General features: G+C 36.1%; 2 protein-coding genes across 4 annotated transcripts; one reads left to right on the forward strand and one right to left on the reverse strand.

Moving 5' to 3' along the window:
* Window positions 1-143: 143 nt before the first annotated feature.
* LOC140047100 (general transcription factor IIH subunit 4-like) lies at window positions 144-9,854 on the forward strand. Its single transcript, XM_072091917.1, has 14 exons — window positions 144-286; window positions 811-915; window positions 1,310-1,441; window positions 1,785-1,878; window positions 2,217-2,308; window positions 2,788-2,899; window positions 3,349-3,417; window positions 3,945-4,028; window positions 4,367-4,418; window positions 4,802-4,940; window positions 5,198-5,324; window positions 6,104-6,182; window positions 6,289-6,350; window positions 6,837-9,854. Exons 1-14 carry the CDS (start codon window positions 144-146, stop codon window positions 6,951-6,953), a joined length of 1,407 nt encoding a protein of 468 aa, XP_071948018.1. The 3' UTR covers window positions 6,954-9,854.
* Window positions 9,849-17,447, reverse strand: LOC140047099 (aspartate--tRNA ligase, mitochondrial-like). 3 transcript variants are annotated; one of them, XM_072091914.1, is made up of 15 exons: window positions 17,291-17,447; window positions 16,323-16,486; window positions 15,824-15,928; window positions 15,323-15,421; window positions 15,100-15,220; window positions 14,676-14,794; window positions 14,262-14,366; window positions 13,699-13,839; window positions 13,349-13,387; window positions 13,136-13,243; window positions 12,740-12,955; window positions 12,083-12,137; window positions 11,734-11,897; window positions 10,732-10,918; window positions 9,849-10,422 (listed from the first exon to the last, which is right to left on the reverse strand). In XM_072091914.1, the coding sequence occupies exons 1-15, from the start codon at window positions 17,391-17,393 to the stop codon at window positions 10,250-10,252; spliced, it is 1,899 nt and encodes a 632-aa protein (XP_071948015.1). In that variant the 5' UTR covers window positions 17,394-17,447; the 3' UTR covers window positions 9,849-10,249. The 3 variants fall into 3 exon arrangements, 2 of the variants coding, with proteins under 2 accessions (XP_071948015.1, XP_071948016.1); XM_072091915.1 differs by lacking the exon at window positions 17,291-17,447 and adding an exon at window positions 16,949-17,245; XR_011844907.1 differs by having other exon boundaries at window positions 10,282-10,422; window positions 10,663-10,918.
* Window positions 17,448-17,489: the final 42 nt, after the last annotated feature.

Consider the following 17,489-nt stretch of genomic DNA (forward strand, 5'->3'; position numbering starts at 1 on the left):
TGGTATGTAATTTTTGCATTGATAAGATTTGTATGTGAACAGCAGATTTGCATGTGAAGTGTGCACCCTGCCCTGATGACCTCTGGATATTTTGTTTGAAAGGTTAGGTTGAGGTCAGCATATCAAAACAACAGAAAAGAAGCATGGCTGCCGGTGGTTCTCAGAGTTTGACGAGTGGAAGGCAACAGTTGGACTGCAAAGATCTTCATGCATATCTACGTTCCTTATCGCCTGCTATTCTTGACAAATTATACGACAATCCTGCAACATGTTTAGCAGTTTTTAGGTAGCGTAGCTGACGCTTTCCCTGCTGCTGCACTACTACTAGCTAGCATATCCTAGCTAGGCTAGGCCTATATCCCCCCTCGACTGGTGAACTATCGCCTACAATACACTACAGTCCCAGTCAGGACAGCACTGACTGAGAATACTGCTGCTGAGCTTAATCATAGGCCTAGCCCTAATATGGTTTATACTTGTTAGGTTAATAATATGCATAGGGCCTAACTAGGGTCTCACTGTGTCTTTTGTTTTTAAAGTAAAAAGGAAATTTTACAGTAATTAGATTTTAGCCTCAATAAATAAATAAAAATACAGTAGGGCATATATAGGCTATACTGTATTTACATGAAGTAATGAAGGGACATATCATTGCCATATGCAGTACTAAGGAAGCATTAAACTCTGCTGAACTACATAATACTAGATAGATAGAATAGACGAATATTTATATCAGCTTTTTAGAAATTTTGATGTGGACTGTTTATATTATACTACATTTTCTCTAAAGTTAATGTTTTTTCTTTGTAGAGAACTTCTTCCATTATCAAAACACTATGTAATGCGAGTGGTGTTTGTTGACCAGCCAATCTCAAAGACTGCAATATCATCCTGGGTATCCAATCAACACCAACAGTAAGTTTCAATGATGTGCACACTTTGAATCTAATTATGAGATTTTCATTCTTTGGTTTAAATAAGACAAATTGATTCCTAAAGGATCTGTTCCTGCATGGTTCCTGTCCGGCACTGGCAAGTCAAATTGAACAACAACATTTTCATGACGCGGCTATGCGTCAATCTATATGCACATAGACGCGTACAAATGAAATATTGACACTCGGACTGTAATGTTGCCAGGTGTAAAAGACCCTTTAATTGTGAATTAAATATTAGTTCGCTGTAGATATTCATTCATCTCTACAATGATGTAACCTTCACACTCCAATATCTAATACATTATTACATGTCTTGTCAGAAATATTTAGTATATAATTAATATGTTTTAAAAACGTTATTTTTATTTCAGAGAACACAACCAGGCTGCTCGTGTATTAAGTGATCTGAGAATATGGCATGATCGGACCCTACCTGGAGGGCTAGCAGGATGGGTGCTCAACCCAGTCTTCAGAAACAACCTTAAAACAGCTTTGTTAGGCGGGTAAGATAACAAAAATAAAGTACCTGCTCGATCAGGCAGTGCCTCTATCCAAAATTAAATCTCTATCATACTGAATTCATTATCACAGTTAGTCTTATCTTAAACTAGTTTGACAAAAAAGTGTGATGTATATATGTTAGTGATATGACATCACCAGCATGTCCATATTTGGCCACATCACATAAAGTTTGATAGTGAAGACAGACCTTTACTAATCTACAACTTGACCTGTATCATTTATGAATAGTTTGTATAACTCCAGCTATTTGAGCACTTGTGGAAGAGAGTACTCGTAATTACTGAATGAGTTTCTTCGTAATTAATTTTTTTGCATAATTTATAGGGGTCAAAGTTGGTCAAGTGCAGATAATCTAGGGTCTGATAAACATTCAAGAGATATTGAGTTTCTTGACAGCTACGCAAAAGAAAGATGGGAGGTGCGTATAAAAGCATTTTGTATTTAAAAGAAGTTTAAAGATGTATTGTCCTCTAAAACATGAAAAAACCTTTGAATAGGCCATTTTGTAATAAAATTATTCACTTCCGTGGAAAGAAAAAAAAATAACCTAAAAAAAAATAATGTTTTCACTTAAAAAAGACAAAAGAAACTGTTAAATTCAACCAAAACCTGTTGACTTCCAGTCAATGTGACTGTTTTTTGTGTTTGGACTCCAGTAATAGTATTTCAATTTTGTCATCACCCTTAACTCTTTTTTTGCCAGTTATTATGATTTTAATCAAATAATATTAATGTGATTATCAATACTCTTTTCAGTGTATACTTCATTTTCTGGTAGACTCTAGAGGCGTGGATGGGCTAAGTAAAGATATTGCTACAGTGGTTACCAGTTCAGGCCTAATGAAAATGTGAGCTTCAAAGCTTAGTAGTAGTAGCTATAACTTTGTTGCACACTGAGTTAGTGTGTATGGTTTTGTACTAAAGGTCTCTACCTTCAAATATCAGAAACAGGCTTAGATCATTTTTTTTTTTTTTTTTCATTTCTTTATTCGAATTCATAAAATAACACAACATAAAAAAAAAATACAAAGAATGACTTCAGGGTAACACAAAAAAGTAACCAAAGGTCAAACTTATTTCCATTGTGGCCCTTAAGGATAAAAACACCATAAGAATAAACATTTACAATAAACAATAACACATCGTATCATCGATCGTATATAACCTGGTCATAAAGTACTGCATTACTTCTAATTATATATAATATATAGAAAAATATTTGATAAATACTAGACAAATAAGTATATGTTTTATTGGTGTTATTTATTACACAGAATATCTTACAATTTCTGGAATTTCAACTTAAATTTTCTATTTCAATTTGCAGGCATGAGAATAAAGCACGTCCGGTCATCACACCAGCAGGCTTCCAATTCCTGCTTTTAGACACGCCTTCACAGGTGTGGCACTTTATGTTACAGTATTTAGAAACGGCAAAGGTAAACAAATGGCGTTAATGTCCATATTCAATTCATTCATTAACTAGTATTGTGTCATAACTGGTTTTGTTATTTATGGAGAGAGCTCAAGAAGGTTCTAGATTGTAGATATTTGGGAGAGTCAGTGGCGTAACAGCTATGAGCATTCACTGGTTAAACCCTTGGGCCCCAAAGCTTAAGGGGCCACAAAGCATGAGCAGCCCAAAGCAACTCCCCACCATTGGAGAGCCCCTTAGGAGTACTAAAAGAGTTGACAGTATTTGTGAAATGGAAGTCAGTTTGGTACTCCTGTCATTTGAAAATCCACTGACCACTTGGCTTGACCTCTGGGTGAGACAATAAAATCCATCGTTCTCTCTTCAGTGGTAGCTCTACCAGAATGTGCTTCCATCAGATATGGATGACTGTTTTAAAGATTTGTGATATTATTTGTTTGTTTTTTTCCACAGAAACGAGGTTTAGATATCGTGACAGCTCTGTCATTTCTGTTTCAACTCAGCTTCTCCAAATTAGGAAAGGTTAGAAAGAACAATTCCGTTACAATTCTAAAGCTCTGTCTACACTATCAAACTAGTTTGACAAAAAATGATGTGCCCAAATATGGTAGTGATATACTTAAATATGGTAGTGATATGACATCATCATGTCCATATATGGGCACATCACATAAGTTATGAGAGCTCACTGGCTAAAACAAGGGGCGCCAGAGCTAAAAGGGCCCCCAGAGCATAAATAGTCGAAATGCAACTACCTATCAAACATAAAGTTTGTTAGTAAGTGTAGAGAGCTTTAATTCAGACTTTAAGTGTGGGAAATCAAGTGGCACAGAACTTGGGGTTAGTTTCTTTCATTTTGATAGCAAGCCTCTAAAAATGTGTATAAGGTATTGGTTTTGTATGATGTGTACAGTACATGTAGGCTTACAGTACTACTGTAAATGTCCACTGTCATCCACCCTCCACTCAACATTCAAGTTGTGTCATCTATTACAGGGATCCACTACAGAAAACAATGGTCTCTGAAAAGTGTTTTTTTTTTCTTGTAGGACTATTCAACAGATGGTATGTCAGAGGCTCAACTACAACTATTACAGCATCTTAGGGAGCTAGGATTAGTATTCCAAAGAAAGGTAATTCTACATCATTCATTAGGAGCTTGGTGGTTTGACTACCGTTTCTTGGTTTCTGGGATCAAATCCTGCCAAACTCAACTTTGTGTTTGATCTGTGTAACAGATTGCCATTTTCCCAAAAGAGAGTGCCATTTAGTCTTAGCAATTCTTCACTGTGTGCATAAACAAATGAAATAAATAATAGGTCTGTGCTGAGCGAATAAAGTATATGAGATTTTCGTTTGCAGATTTCATTGTCCAGTTGCCACAGGAAGAAAAATTAACAGGAAAATGGTAATACTGATGTTGATGATAATAGTAATGATAGAAAATGATTTTTTTATATTATTTTTTCAGCGAAGTTCTAAAAGATACTACCCTACACGTTTAGCAATCAACATGGCTTCAGGTAAGATAAACAGTTTCTGATGCACAGTATTAAAGGAACGTGTTACCATGTTGAAACAGCGATTCTCATCAGAAGTTAAGCAACGTTTTACCCAGTTAGAGCTTAGATGGGAGACCATCTAGGAATATTGGGTGCTGTACAGTATATTGGGCTGCTGACTCTTATGGCATCTAGTGTATTGGCTTATGCCTCACCACTGGTCAAGGTGGGCACTGGATGAGAGAAGCCCTTGGTCAATGTTAGGACATCATTCAGATGAATGTAAAACTAATTCTCATTATCGTTCGTGACAGACGTTAGGCCATCAACAAAAGTAAAAGGAAAGAAATACGCCACTGTTTATTTTTATTTCAATACTATTAAAGTGTTTATTATTCATGTAGGTCTTTCTAAGATGGGCACACAGAGTAGCAGTAAAAGTGATGGTTATATTATTATTGAAACCAACTATAGGATAAATGCTTATACCAATTCAGACCTTGAAATCAAAATACTAGGCTTATTCTGTGAAATGTTGTATAGGTAAGGACAAAACAATATGGTAGTGTGATATGCCTAAATATGGTAGTGATATGCCTAAATATGGTAGTGATATGCCTAAATATGGTAGTGATATGCCTAAATATGGTAGTGATATGCCTAAATATGGTAGTGATATGACATCACGTCTATAGTGTAGACAGAGCTTAAGGTGTCAACAAAATTTGAAAGAACAACTTATATATTGATACTGTACTTGATGTGATACAAATAGTGAGTTTATCATATCTTGTTTTCAGGTTTCCAAATTTATCTGTAGCTCAACTAACAAGGTCAAGCGTTCAATGTGCAATAGACCATGGCATCACAGCAGAACAAATCTTGCACTATCTAAGGGCACATGCACACCCAGATATGCTAACTAAGGTAAGGCTATGTCATGTATGTCCCCACTTGCTGATCATTTCAAGCTATTCTACACTTTCCTTCTATGAGTGAGTGGCCGAGCGGTTAAGACAGTGGAACCGTAATCGATAGCCATAACATAGCCAAGGCTTTGAGGCTTACTCGTTCCATGGTTCTGGTGGTAGAACAAGTCTTCTCGGATAAGAACTATAAACCGTAGTCCAGTGTACACACCTAGAACCTAGTACATCTTTTGAGACGAGTAGGGGGTTACTCCAGTGTACAAGTGTACACACTGAACCACTGTCATGGACAGACGTAATGATGCAATATTTGACTGCCGGTGATCTGAACCTTAAGAATGTTGTTGAAAAGCTGTAACATCTAAGTCCACAGCACCTTTGATCTTCATGAAAGAGAGAGCTATGTAAATTTCCCATTACATTTTCGATTTCAGTTTCTCCTTAGCTCACTGTACTGTCCCAAGCCTGTAGCCAGGATTTTATAGGTAGTTCTTTTTTTTTTAACCAAAGAAGAAATATCATCATATACTGGGCCGGTTAAAAGCCTATTGATCATCATGCAGTGCAAGTAATGTGACCAATCACAAGCAATGGATTATTCGAACAGTCGTTGCGTCCTAGTGGGAACCATAACTAAGCTTTAGGGGCGATGAGGATGAGCAGGCTAATGCAATTATCCAACGTTGGAGGCCCCTTAGGAGTGCTAAACCAGCGGCCTCTGCACCCTCTGTTACGCTACTGTTGTTACTACAGTACTGTCAATCTTTATTTTTGTAGACTCCTGTAATACCGTCTGTAATAAGTGACCAAATTAGGTTATGGGAGCTGGAACGTGATCGCATTCATTATTCCGATGGTAAGATTAAGATTTTGTTTGTAACCGAAAATAAAATGGCTAATAATAGTTTGGTGTAATGTAAAGTATTAAAATCAACTATTGATATTATAATTCTGTATTTCAGGTGTTCTTTACAACCAATTTCTGTCTGTCAAAGACTTTGAACTTCTTAGGGACTATGCAAAGGTTTGTTCGATAAATTAACTTTTTAAATGTTAATGATGAGCCGTAAAAAATATGTTAAGTTACCATAGCCCGAGTAACCAAACATTTGATGAAATCTAGAATAGATATTGCATACATGCCTGAATTTTCTACAGCCCGCTAGTTATTTTATGTTAGAATTTGGTCCAATAAGGTTTTTATTTAATCCAACCAACCTCATTTTCAATTGATCTTGTAATTGATGGAGTCTAGCACATTTATATACTCTAGGATAATATGTTTTTTAATTTATAAAACACAGTAGAACCCCTCCTTTGGGACACTCTATTAAAATGAATTATTATTATTTATTATTAAAATACTTGAAATGAACATGAGACAATATATGTTTTAACACTAAAGGCCAATCTGTTTTCAGGGGGCTATTTTAAAGGGACATTTTTCTTTTTGCTGTTTAGGTTTTATGTACTTATTTGATTGTCTTCTTTTTATATTTTCTGTCTGAAGGATTTAGGTGTTCTAATTTATGACAATTCAGTTAAGAGAGTAATAATAGTCAAACAATCCGGTCACGACGAGGTCAAACGATTTTGGAAACGTCAACGGAACCAATCAAATAACTGATATATGGACAGCCAAACATGTATTTTGTTTTTGGATACATCAACAGGGGTGCAGGTCAACTCGGCCCTAAACCGTCTCGGCCAAAGTCAAGTCAGCCCCACGTCAAGTCGGCCCCAAGTCAAGTCGGCCTCAAGTCAACTCGGCCTCAAGTCAATTCGGCCTCACGTCAACTCGGCCTCAAGTCAACTCGGCCTAAAGTCAACTCGGCCAAAAACTAATCCGTCAACTCGGCCTTTAAAAAGTATGGAACGCAAAAAGTGCTAATATAGTAGTTCATTTATTACAATGGCAGGACGGTTAGGCCTACATAATAGACAAAATAAAACGGAAATTTAAATGTAAATTATAACACACTGGCTGATCGTTTTTCGTTTAATTGATAGGTAATTTTTATTTATATTGTTGGTTGGTTTGTCTCAGTAAGAACCCTCAGTAATGTGTTTGTTAGATCTATTTTGAGGATGTTCCCAGAAATAATCGCAAATATTCTTAGAAGGCCTATATATTATATAGATATTATTAGATTAATACAGTAAAATAAAAATGTGTTTTTTTTGTATATATTCTCTCTCAAATTATTAGCAATATGTCACGGTCAAAGTGAATAACTATATGTGACATTAAAATGGTATATTACAGCAACAAAATCTTTTCACACATTTATTTATGACACGATGTCAATCAAACTACCGAAGAGATTATGGAAACAAATTCGGAATGTTCTGTCATGTTAAATTTCTATTGCAATTGTGCGCTATTCAAATTGTTTTTATTACTTTTGTGATTTGATTATAATGGAGAATCCAATGAATACATTTATGGGAAATTAATCTAAAACACACTGAAGAAATCATCATGAAAAAATGGCGTATTTTTATTTTGTCAAGCAAAAACTAAAACATATTGTTTGAGTCCAAAACAACGGAATTCCTAAACAACATAATATTGCCTTTGCATTCTCATCTGTTTTTTAACACCCACCGCGCCCTGTATTGTTCAATAAAATTGATCACCTAAAGGGGCATTCCCACCGTCCGTACCTGTTCCGTTTCGCGGACGGCGCCGTTTTTTCAACGTGACGCGCGCCCGTTCACCGTTCCGTTTTAAACATTCACACCTGTTCCGTTTTGTGACGTGACGTTAAAATAGCAGCCGTTTCTGGATGATTATCGGATGATAGTGAGGAAGAAATTATTCTTTTTAGTTTAATTAAAGATGATATTACAAAACGGGACAAGATTCCTGATGATAGTATAACAACACACACCATGATAAATTCCATGAATCCATAATTAAATACAATAAAATCACAATCACATCCCTATGGACTGTTATGGAAGCAAATTTCTCTCTTCCCATGGTGTACTGTATTAATTATGAATAATTATGAAGTACTAAACGAAATGAAAATAAAAATGTCATACAAAAAAAACCGTAAGGCCTATTTGAAAATAATGCACATTCATGTCTAGGGTGTGTGTGCATGTAACCTATACCCATAATGCTTATGCAATTTGTTTTCTTGCCTTTTGATTTGTTTTGATTTTAATGTCATTTTATTCTTTTTATATTGATGTATAGTTGTAGACCGAAGTATATTGTTTAAATATTATTTTTTTTAATGTCTTCTTCGACAGTTATTCCTGTATACAAAATGTGAAGAAATATTTGTTTATTTCGAACAATATAAATAAATACTACCTATCAATTCATATTATATAATCATTTATATTGAATTTTCCGTTGTATTTCGTCTATTATGGCATAACCGTACTATATCCTGCCATTATAATATTAACTACTACTATATTAGCACTTTTTGCGTTTCATAGTTTTTAGAGGCCGAGTTGACGGATTAGTTTTTGGCCGAGTTGACGTGATGCCGAGTTGACTTGAGGCCGAGTTGACGTGGGGCCGAGTTGATGTGGGGCCGAGGTGACGTGGGGCCGAGTTGACTTCGGGCCGACTTGACGTGGGGCCGACTTGACTTTGGCCGAGACGGTTTAGGGCCGAGTTGGATCGAAACCATCAACAGCACCAATCAAATAATTGATATATGGACAGCCAAACATGTATTATGTTTTTGGATACATCAACAGCACCAATCAAATAATTGATATATGGACAGCCAAACGTGTATTATATTTTTGGATACATCAACAGCACTAATCAAATAATTGATATATGGACAGCCAAACATATATTATGTTTTTGGATACATCAACAGCACCAATCAAATAATTGATATATGAACAGCCATACATGTATTATGTTTTTGGATACATCAACAGCACCAATCAAATAATTGATATATGAACAGCCATACATGTATTATGTTTTTGGATTTGTCAACGGAACTAATGAAAAAATTTATATATGGACAGCCAAATATGTATTACGTTTTTGGATATGTCAATGGAACCAATCAAATAACTGATATATGGACAGCCAGATATGCTTTAAAAAAGTCACAAAGACGCTAACAAAAGATTATTCCGATAGAGACAGGTTACACAGAGTTTTTACAAGACCTGATTACATGATATTACCACCGAATACTGTAATCTATGTGCTAAATTCCTAAAGCTTGGTTCCTACTAGCATACAATGACGTAAGTGCAAGCTAAGATCAATCATATGATCAGTAGGAAACCAAGCTTAATGATGAACTAAAGCTGTCTACACTATCAAACTAGTTTGACAAAAAATATGATATGCCCAAATTTGGTAGTGATATGACATCGTGTCAATATATGGGCATATCACGTTTGACTGAGCTTAAGATTTGTTTTAGCCTGCAATGTACTACAATCTAATGCGAAACAAGAACATTGTTTGTCTTAATATTTATTATTTTACCAAAAACAACACAAATATTTGTTAATACAAACATAATTATACTGTAACATATTTTATTTTTCATTTAAGTGTTTTTCACATATTTACAGTAACAATAAGATTGTTATGTTTATAACATTTTTATAATAAAATGGCTTCTAGTAATGTTTGAATCTTTTCATTTGGATATGAACACTTAGCTCTGTCTACACTATCAAACTTTATGTGACAAAAAAGTGTGATGTCATATCACTACCATATTTGGGCATATCACTTGCATATTTGGGCACATAACTAGTTTGATAGTGTAGACACAGAGCTTAATACAGAACAAATTCCACTAGCAGTATAAACAGCAATAGAACATGAAGTAATGGTCTCTCATGTGCTTTCCACTGTAGAATACTTTCTGACTCTGTATTTAAAAAAACCAAAATATTGCGTACTGTATTTCTCGGTCAAGAATTATTGTCATCGTCTATTAGTTGAATATTGTATTCATTTAGTAGTTCTTCACTTATTAAAGCTGGGGCATTGCTCATAAGGTCATTGCCTTCTCCTGTCTTTGGAAATGCAATGACCTCTCGTATAGTAGACTCACCACATAGGATAGCCATCAGCCGATCAAATCCTACAAGAAAAGAAGACTGTTACTTGAATACACAAAGAATATTTTTACACACGATTGTTAAAGAAACAACTTTTGTCTCCCCTAAGGGTCCCTTCGTGTTGTACAGCTGCCACTGCTGATATGGACCAATGCACTGGGGTCACCCCACTCTTCTGAAAGATGCACTGGGTTCTTTATAGTACACACAATCTAAATGGGTAAACTAGAACTCAAATTTAAAGTCCTTATCTTGAGATTTACTTGTTCTACGCATTCCTTAACCATGTGGCCACTCGACTTGTAAATATGTAAACATTTTCTCTGACTAACCAACAGCAATGCCTCCATGTGGAGGACAGCCAGATTGTAAGGCTTGCAGTAGGTGCTCCAACGAGCTCGCATCTTCTTTCAGGACATCTTCCAGCACGTATCGCTGTAGTTTTTCATCATGTATCCTCAACGAGCCACCAGCGATTTCAAACCCATTTAACACCAGATCGTAGTGTTGTCCACACACCTATGAATCAAACATGTGATACATTAATCATTGAAATGGTAGCAATCATGCATGACTATAGTAGAACCCTAGTGTCCCTTTAATAGAGGTGCCCCTGATTAGGGGTGTTCCCTGAATAATGGTGTCTACTGAATAGGGATGTCCCTGAGTAGGTGTGTCCCCTGATTAGGGGTGTTCCCTGAATAATGGTGTCTACTGAATAGGGATGTCCCTGATTAGGGGTGTTCCCTGAATAATGGTGTCTACTGAATAGGGATGTCCATGAGGTAGGTGTGTCCCCTGATTAGAGGTGTTCCCTGAATAATGGTGTCTACTGAATAGGGATGTCCCTGAGTAGGTGTGTCCCCTGAGGTAGGTGTGTCCCCTGATTAGGGGTGTTCCCTGAATAATGGTGTCTACTGAATAGGGATGTCCCTGAGTAGGTGTGTCCCCTAAGTAGGTGTGTCCCCTGAGTAGGTGCGTCCCCTGAGTAGGTGCGTCCCCTGAGTAGGTGCGTCCCCCGAGTAGGTGCGTCCCCGAGTAGGTGTGTCCCCGAGTAGGTGTGTCCCCCGAGTAGGTGTGTCCCCCGAGTAGGTGTGTCCCCCGAGTAGGTGTGTCCCCTGAGTAGGTGTGTCCCCTGAGTAGGTGTGTCCCCTGAATAGGGGTGTCCCCTGAATAGGGGTATACCCCGAGTAGGTCTGTCCCCTGAGTAGGTCTGTCCCCTGAGTAGGTGTTTCCCCCGAGTAGTTGTGTCCCCTGAGTAGGTGTGTCCCCTGAATAGGGGTATCCCCTTATTAGTGATGTCCCAAACCCCAAAAGAGTGGTTATATTCTTACCTTTTCTGGCTTTGTGTAGATCATGTCTTGGTGTTCAGCAATGGGTGCAGTAAAGGGGTGATGAGTCGTCTCTAAACTAATATCACAGTCTTCTTTTGGCATGAACAAGGGGAAGTTGTTTACCCAAACAAAATTAAATGCATCAGGATCTTGTATCTTAATTCCTAAACAAAACAAAAATTAAATGTGTTTGATGATAGATGTCGTAGTTAGAGTTAAAAAAAACAGTATCATTACTATTGTCATAAAGAAGATGGTTATTTAAGAAGAAAAAGGTATTTTTAAATGAGACTTATGTGATTAAAACTGAATAAAACTAGGCAAGAGTGTGTAAATCAAAATTGTATACCTTTTCCTTCTAGTAAAGATGCAACTAATTTCCGTAAATAACCAAGTAATGAACACTGGAAATAAAATTATAAACAATAAATTACTTCTATCATCTGTAACACATTCCACATTTTAAAAACTACAGTTTAACTATTGCTACTGCAAAATTGGAGTTGTAAATATTTTGCTTAATCTCACTTTGTTTTTTTCTTTTTCTGTCTCAAAATGTCTTTTTTGTTGTTAATGTAATGCGTCCGTATATGTTTTATGTTTATGCTTAGGACTACAAAGACAAGCCACTTTGGCTTCTGTGTATCTTAACCCATAAACTATGTAAACTGTTGAATATTGAATAAATGTATGAAGTACGATGTTGCATAAAAAAAAAAAAAACAAGACGAGTGCAACTTTCCCATGAAACAAAGTTTGATTATGGTCAACCTGTATTCAGGGTTTAAAAGATATCCGCTTAATAGGGGTTCTACTGTAAAATATATGTGGTACTATTTCAAGGATTTGGTCTTAAATGTGGCAATCCTGTTCACAAGACAAATATAAACAAACATCTTTGGGATTGGACACGGACAGGACATGAACCCATGACCCTTGGGGTGGTAGCTAAGCACCATACCACTCGAGTTGTGATTTAAAGAGATAGTGATTTGAAGAGACTCACAATTGGGAATGTTCTTCCTCCGCCTAATATAATAATGTCACCAGGCTCTGCTTTCATCACTTCGCTTAGATTCTTTTGCACATCATTTGGTAAATATTTTGAAATTTGAGATATAAATTGATTATTATCAATCATTTTCATGATGGTTATTTTATAATTAAACCGCCGTTTTGCTTCTTTTTCTAACAATTTCAACTCTCGATTGCTCAGATGGTTCTGTAATCAACAACAAAAAATGTTAAAAACAAATGTGGAGAATATTCAAAGAATAAAACCATTCATTATTTGTTTTTTATTTATTATTTACTTTATAAATCAACTTTTATTGCATTAATCTGCTTCTTCTATCCTTAATTCAAGTGAAATATCAAATGAATATTCATAAGAAATACTTACCACACCCCCTTTTATGTTAATTGCCTTGTAAATAAAATCATCTTTATCCTCATCATTACTCGACTGGAAAATCTTTGTTTTACTGAAACATTCAGTAACATCTTCAACCTAAAACATACAAAATAATTACCATACTATAATGCTTGGCTCTCAAAGCCTTTATGGCCTAAAGGCTTTAAATTTACATCCAGTACACAACTTGAATTATCTTACCAGCATTTGAAATCTTGTATCAGGCTTGTCAGTTCCATACTATAAAGAAAGCAAAATACAGTATATGCTGTGGTGGATCCAGATTTTGAAATAGGGAAGGGGCCCATGCTAAAAGTTGGGGTTGGGGAGGTTGGATTGGTTGTTGGAGGATGGTGGAAAGAAAGACCGGTTAGGGTTGGCAAGAGAGACCGGTTGCAACCCCCACCCCCTCCCCGACTTGTATCTACCTATGGTATTGCTTGCTATTTATTTGAAAAAATTTGTTGGATGGGCTCTATCAAATCTTGATTAAAATTGTATCCCCTTTCAAAATCTTGAAAAGGTCAAATAATATCAGCAACACACAGTACCTTTTTTATTGCTGTTGAGTAAGACATTCTCGGAAATGGAATTTGAAGTTGACCTTTGTCCTCCGGCCATGCACTTTTTATAAGTTCTTCTGTAAGGCTAAGGATATCGTCTTGTTCAACAAATGACATTTCTAAATCAACCTATGAAAAAGTACATATTAGTATTCATAATTTAAATGTCAAGTGACATAAAATTTGAAATTTGTTCAGATCGGCTTTTTTCATTAATACAGTAGAATAGGGGTTGGCTGTAATGTTAAAGCTTGGTTCCCACTAGAACGTAACGCAAGGACGTAAACGCAACGCAAGCGTTTTAACCAATGACAAGCGAAGTTATAGACAGTTTGCAATCAAAACCGAATAAGCCATCGCTTGTGATTGTTAAATTCACTTGCGTTGCGTCCTCGCGTTGCGTCGCTAGTGGGAACCACGCCTATTACATATATGTCCCTCAGAGAATATGTTTTAACACTACGGCAAACCCCTATAAGGGGACACCCATAATAAGGAATATTTGTTGGGTTCAAAAGTTGCCTTAATAGAGGTATGTAAAATATCATTACCTGTGTAAACTCTGGCTGCCTATCGATCCTTGCACCTTCGTCTCTGTAGCATCTTGCAAATTGAAAATAACGGTCTATTCCTCCAACCATTAACAACTGTTTAAACTGAAAAAAAAATTATGTGACAAAAAATTTGATGTGCGTATATATGGACATGATGATGTCATATCACTACTATAAGCATATCACTACCATTTATTCTTTTGTCAAACTAGTTTGATAGTGTAGACAGAGCTTAACTCACTACTGTCAAATGTTAAAAAAGTAGAATGCTTTCAATTTGCAACGATCGACGACCTGGCAACAAGCTCATTCAGGGAAGTTAGGAAAAGTCGGGATGTACTCCCTCGCTCTATTCCTCTACGGTTTTGGTAGTTTCTCAGTCCAGACAAAGATCGACGAGACCTTAATTACCTGCTGTGGACTTTGAGGAAGTGTGTAGAATTTCCCCTTTTGTTGACTTGGAACGATGAACTCTCTGGCACCACCAGGAGTTTTTCTGAAAAGTGTTGGTGTTTCAACTTCAACAAAACCTGATAAAAAAAAGTATATTTATACGTTTAAAATAAATCAGCTTTTCTCATTAAGTTCTCATCTTGTCTTGTGAAATAAAGATTTCCACTATTTTATGCCATTTTCCTCTCTCATATACTATAAGCTCTGTCTACACTATCAAACTTTATGTGACAAAAAATGTGATGTGCTCATATATGGACACGATTATGTCATATCACTACTATATTTGGCAACAATGTGCTGATGGCTAGAAGACTGTCTATCGTTGGCTGCCACAGAATAATACTGTATAAAATAACATGTGTAAAATGAATTCACTTACCATGCTTACATAGAAATTGTCGCATGTCATTGGCGAGCTTTGACCGTAGTCTGATATTATGTTGCATCTTTTTATTTCTAAGGTCCAGATATCTGTATTGCATTCTTAATGGCTCCTTAACCTGGTGGAAAAAATACCATAAATATAAAAAAAACCTTAAAATGTTATTAGTTAAACTTTGTTCTATGTCAAGGAAGCAACAACAAACTAAAATCTCACTTACCTCTTTGAAATCATGGACATGAAATGGTAGAATTTCTTTGCAGCGATTTAGAACCTTAAAATCACATGCCAATATTTCAATAGCACCTGTATTCATATTCTTTAAAAAAAAGGAAAATGTTTTGTGACTTCTATTAATGTTTCAAAATGTTATTACTGTACGTTGTTTACCACAGACCAACATTCACAAGGATGTAAGAAAAATAGGGTCAGATAGTGTGGCAGGGCGTGTTACTCATAAAGTCTTACCATCATATTACAAACTCATGAATTGTGCTGGGACTTTTAAAAAGCTTAAGTCTGTCTGCACTATAAAACTAAATAAATAAATAAAAAGTGTGATGTACACAAATATGGCAGTGATATGCACAAATATGGTAGTGATATCATCATGTCCATGTATGGGCGCATCACATTTTGTTGTCACATAAAGTTTGATAGTGTAGGCCGAGCTTATGATAAACTTCAATTGATTAGATAATTTTAAAAAAAGGTTTCTAACCTTATTTTCTAAACCATCTGGTCTTTTTCGCACGGTCCCTGTAACCTTGACAACCGATTCTAGTGGCGCATTCATCAAAAGTTGCACCATCCCTTTTCCATGTGCCTAAAAAAAACCAAATAAAACATTTCTATATAAAACAAATTGCGTACAATATCTAAAATAAATTTAGTGGTGACAGGGTGATAGGCAGTTCCTTGAATCTGTTTAAAGCTCTGTCTACACTTTCAAACTATGTGCCCAAAAAGGGTATTGATATGACATTATCATGTCCACATACGGGGACATCACATTTGATTGTCACATAAAGTTTGATAGTGTAGACAGAGCTTTAATTTAAAATTTTGAAGCTTGGTACCCACTTGGATACAATGCAACGACATATTTGCAACACAAGTGAGTTGACCAATCACAAGTGACAGCTTTCAAGTGACATGATTGGTCAAGTTATTTGTGAGCACTTACGTCCTTGCATTGCATTCAAGGAAGTATGACTTACTTCATCTGTCGGTAGAATTACTTGAGTTGCACCCATAAAATCTCGCAATGTAAACATGAAATCAAAGCGTTTATGCTGAATCCAGCCGTACAACGCAACCTTCTGTCCAGAATCTACATCTCGTAGTTCACCACAACTATGACTTTTTAACGAGAACTGGTTACCTACGAATGATAGCATTTTTTTTCAATGCCACATGGTCAGATGCTCTGCTTATTTATTTTGATTATAATTAATTATTATTAATATATTATTAAATAAATATTTCATTTTTATGTTAATATTATTATAATATTGTAAGTAGAGTATAAATAACAAACATCCTATAGTTTTCAAGTTTCATAACATTTATTATTTACAGCCTCTGAGTCCGACAATAATTGAATTTATTAAACAAAATAATAATTATTATTATAAATGCAATAAAATAATGATATATTTTTATATCATGGGGACAGGTCAGAGTTTGAAGGCAGATGACATGGAAAATGAAGTTATGATAATTAGGCCTAGTTGTGTTTTGATACTAGGCTAGACATTATATTGCCTAGGCCTTGTTGCCTGGCCCTTGTTTGTATTATTCATTGCGGGCAACAGCAGCGACCGCTTGATCCATTATTCATTACCTCTCTGTCTGGTCTGCTGGCAAAAGGCCTAGGCCCTAGCCTAGCCATGGCATGGAGGTATTTATTTTACGCCGTGGTTAGGATTCCGGCACCGGAACTCAACTGCCCAGCGTTAGGGATTCCGACACGCTATTGCGCATGCCCAGAGCGAGGTAATCGGCGACTCTATACTTATCAACAGCGATGGATTATTTCATAGCTGCGCCACACGGCGAACTAGCCTAGATGCCTTCTAATATGGGATCCACTAATCTAGGCTAGGGCTACCAGTTAGACTACGTGACCAGTGGGCCTATAGTATTTATTTTATTCATGGCTAGCCTTAAAAATAAATAAACTTACTGTTAATTTTACTAGAAAATTGTCGAATCATTTGTCCATGATTGACTGGTTTAATCATTGAAAACTTAACCACAGAAAAGCACGTCTGACAAATTCTACGCATTATTTATTTATTTATTATTAGAATTTTCGCGCAAGGTAAACTACTCCACCGCGCTCTCCACACACATGTATTTCCCTGGTTTCCCAGGTCAGGTCG

This window comes from Antedon mediterranea, chromosome 4 (genome assembly GCF_964355755.1).
Source record: "Antedon mediterranea chromosome 4, ecAntMedi1.1, whole genome shotgun sequence".
Lineage (NCBI taxonomy): Eukaryota > Metazoa > Echinodermata > Crinoidea > Comatulida > Antedonidae > Antedon > Antedon mediterranea.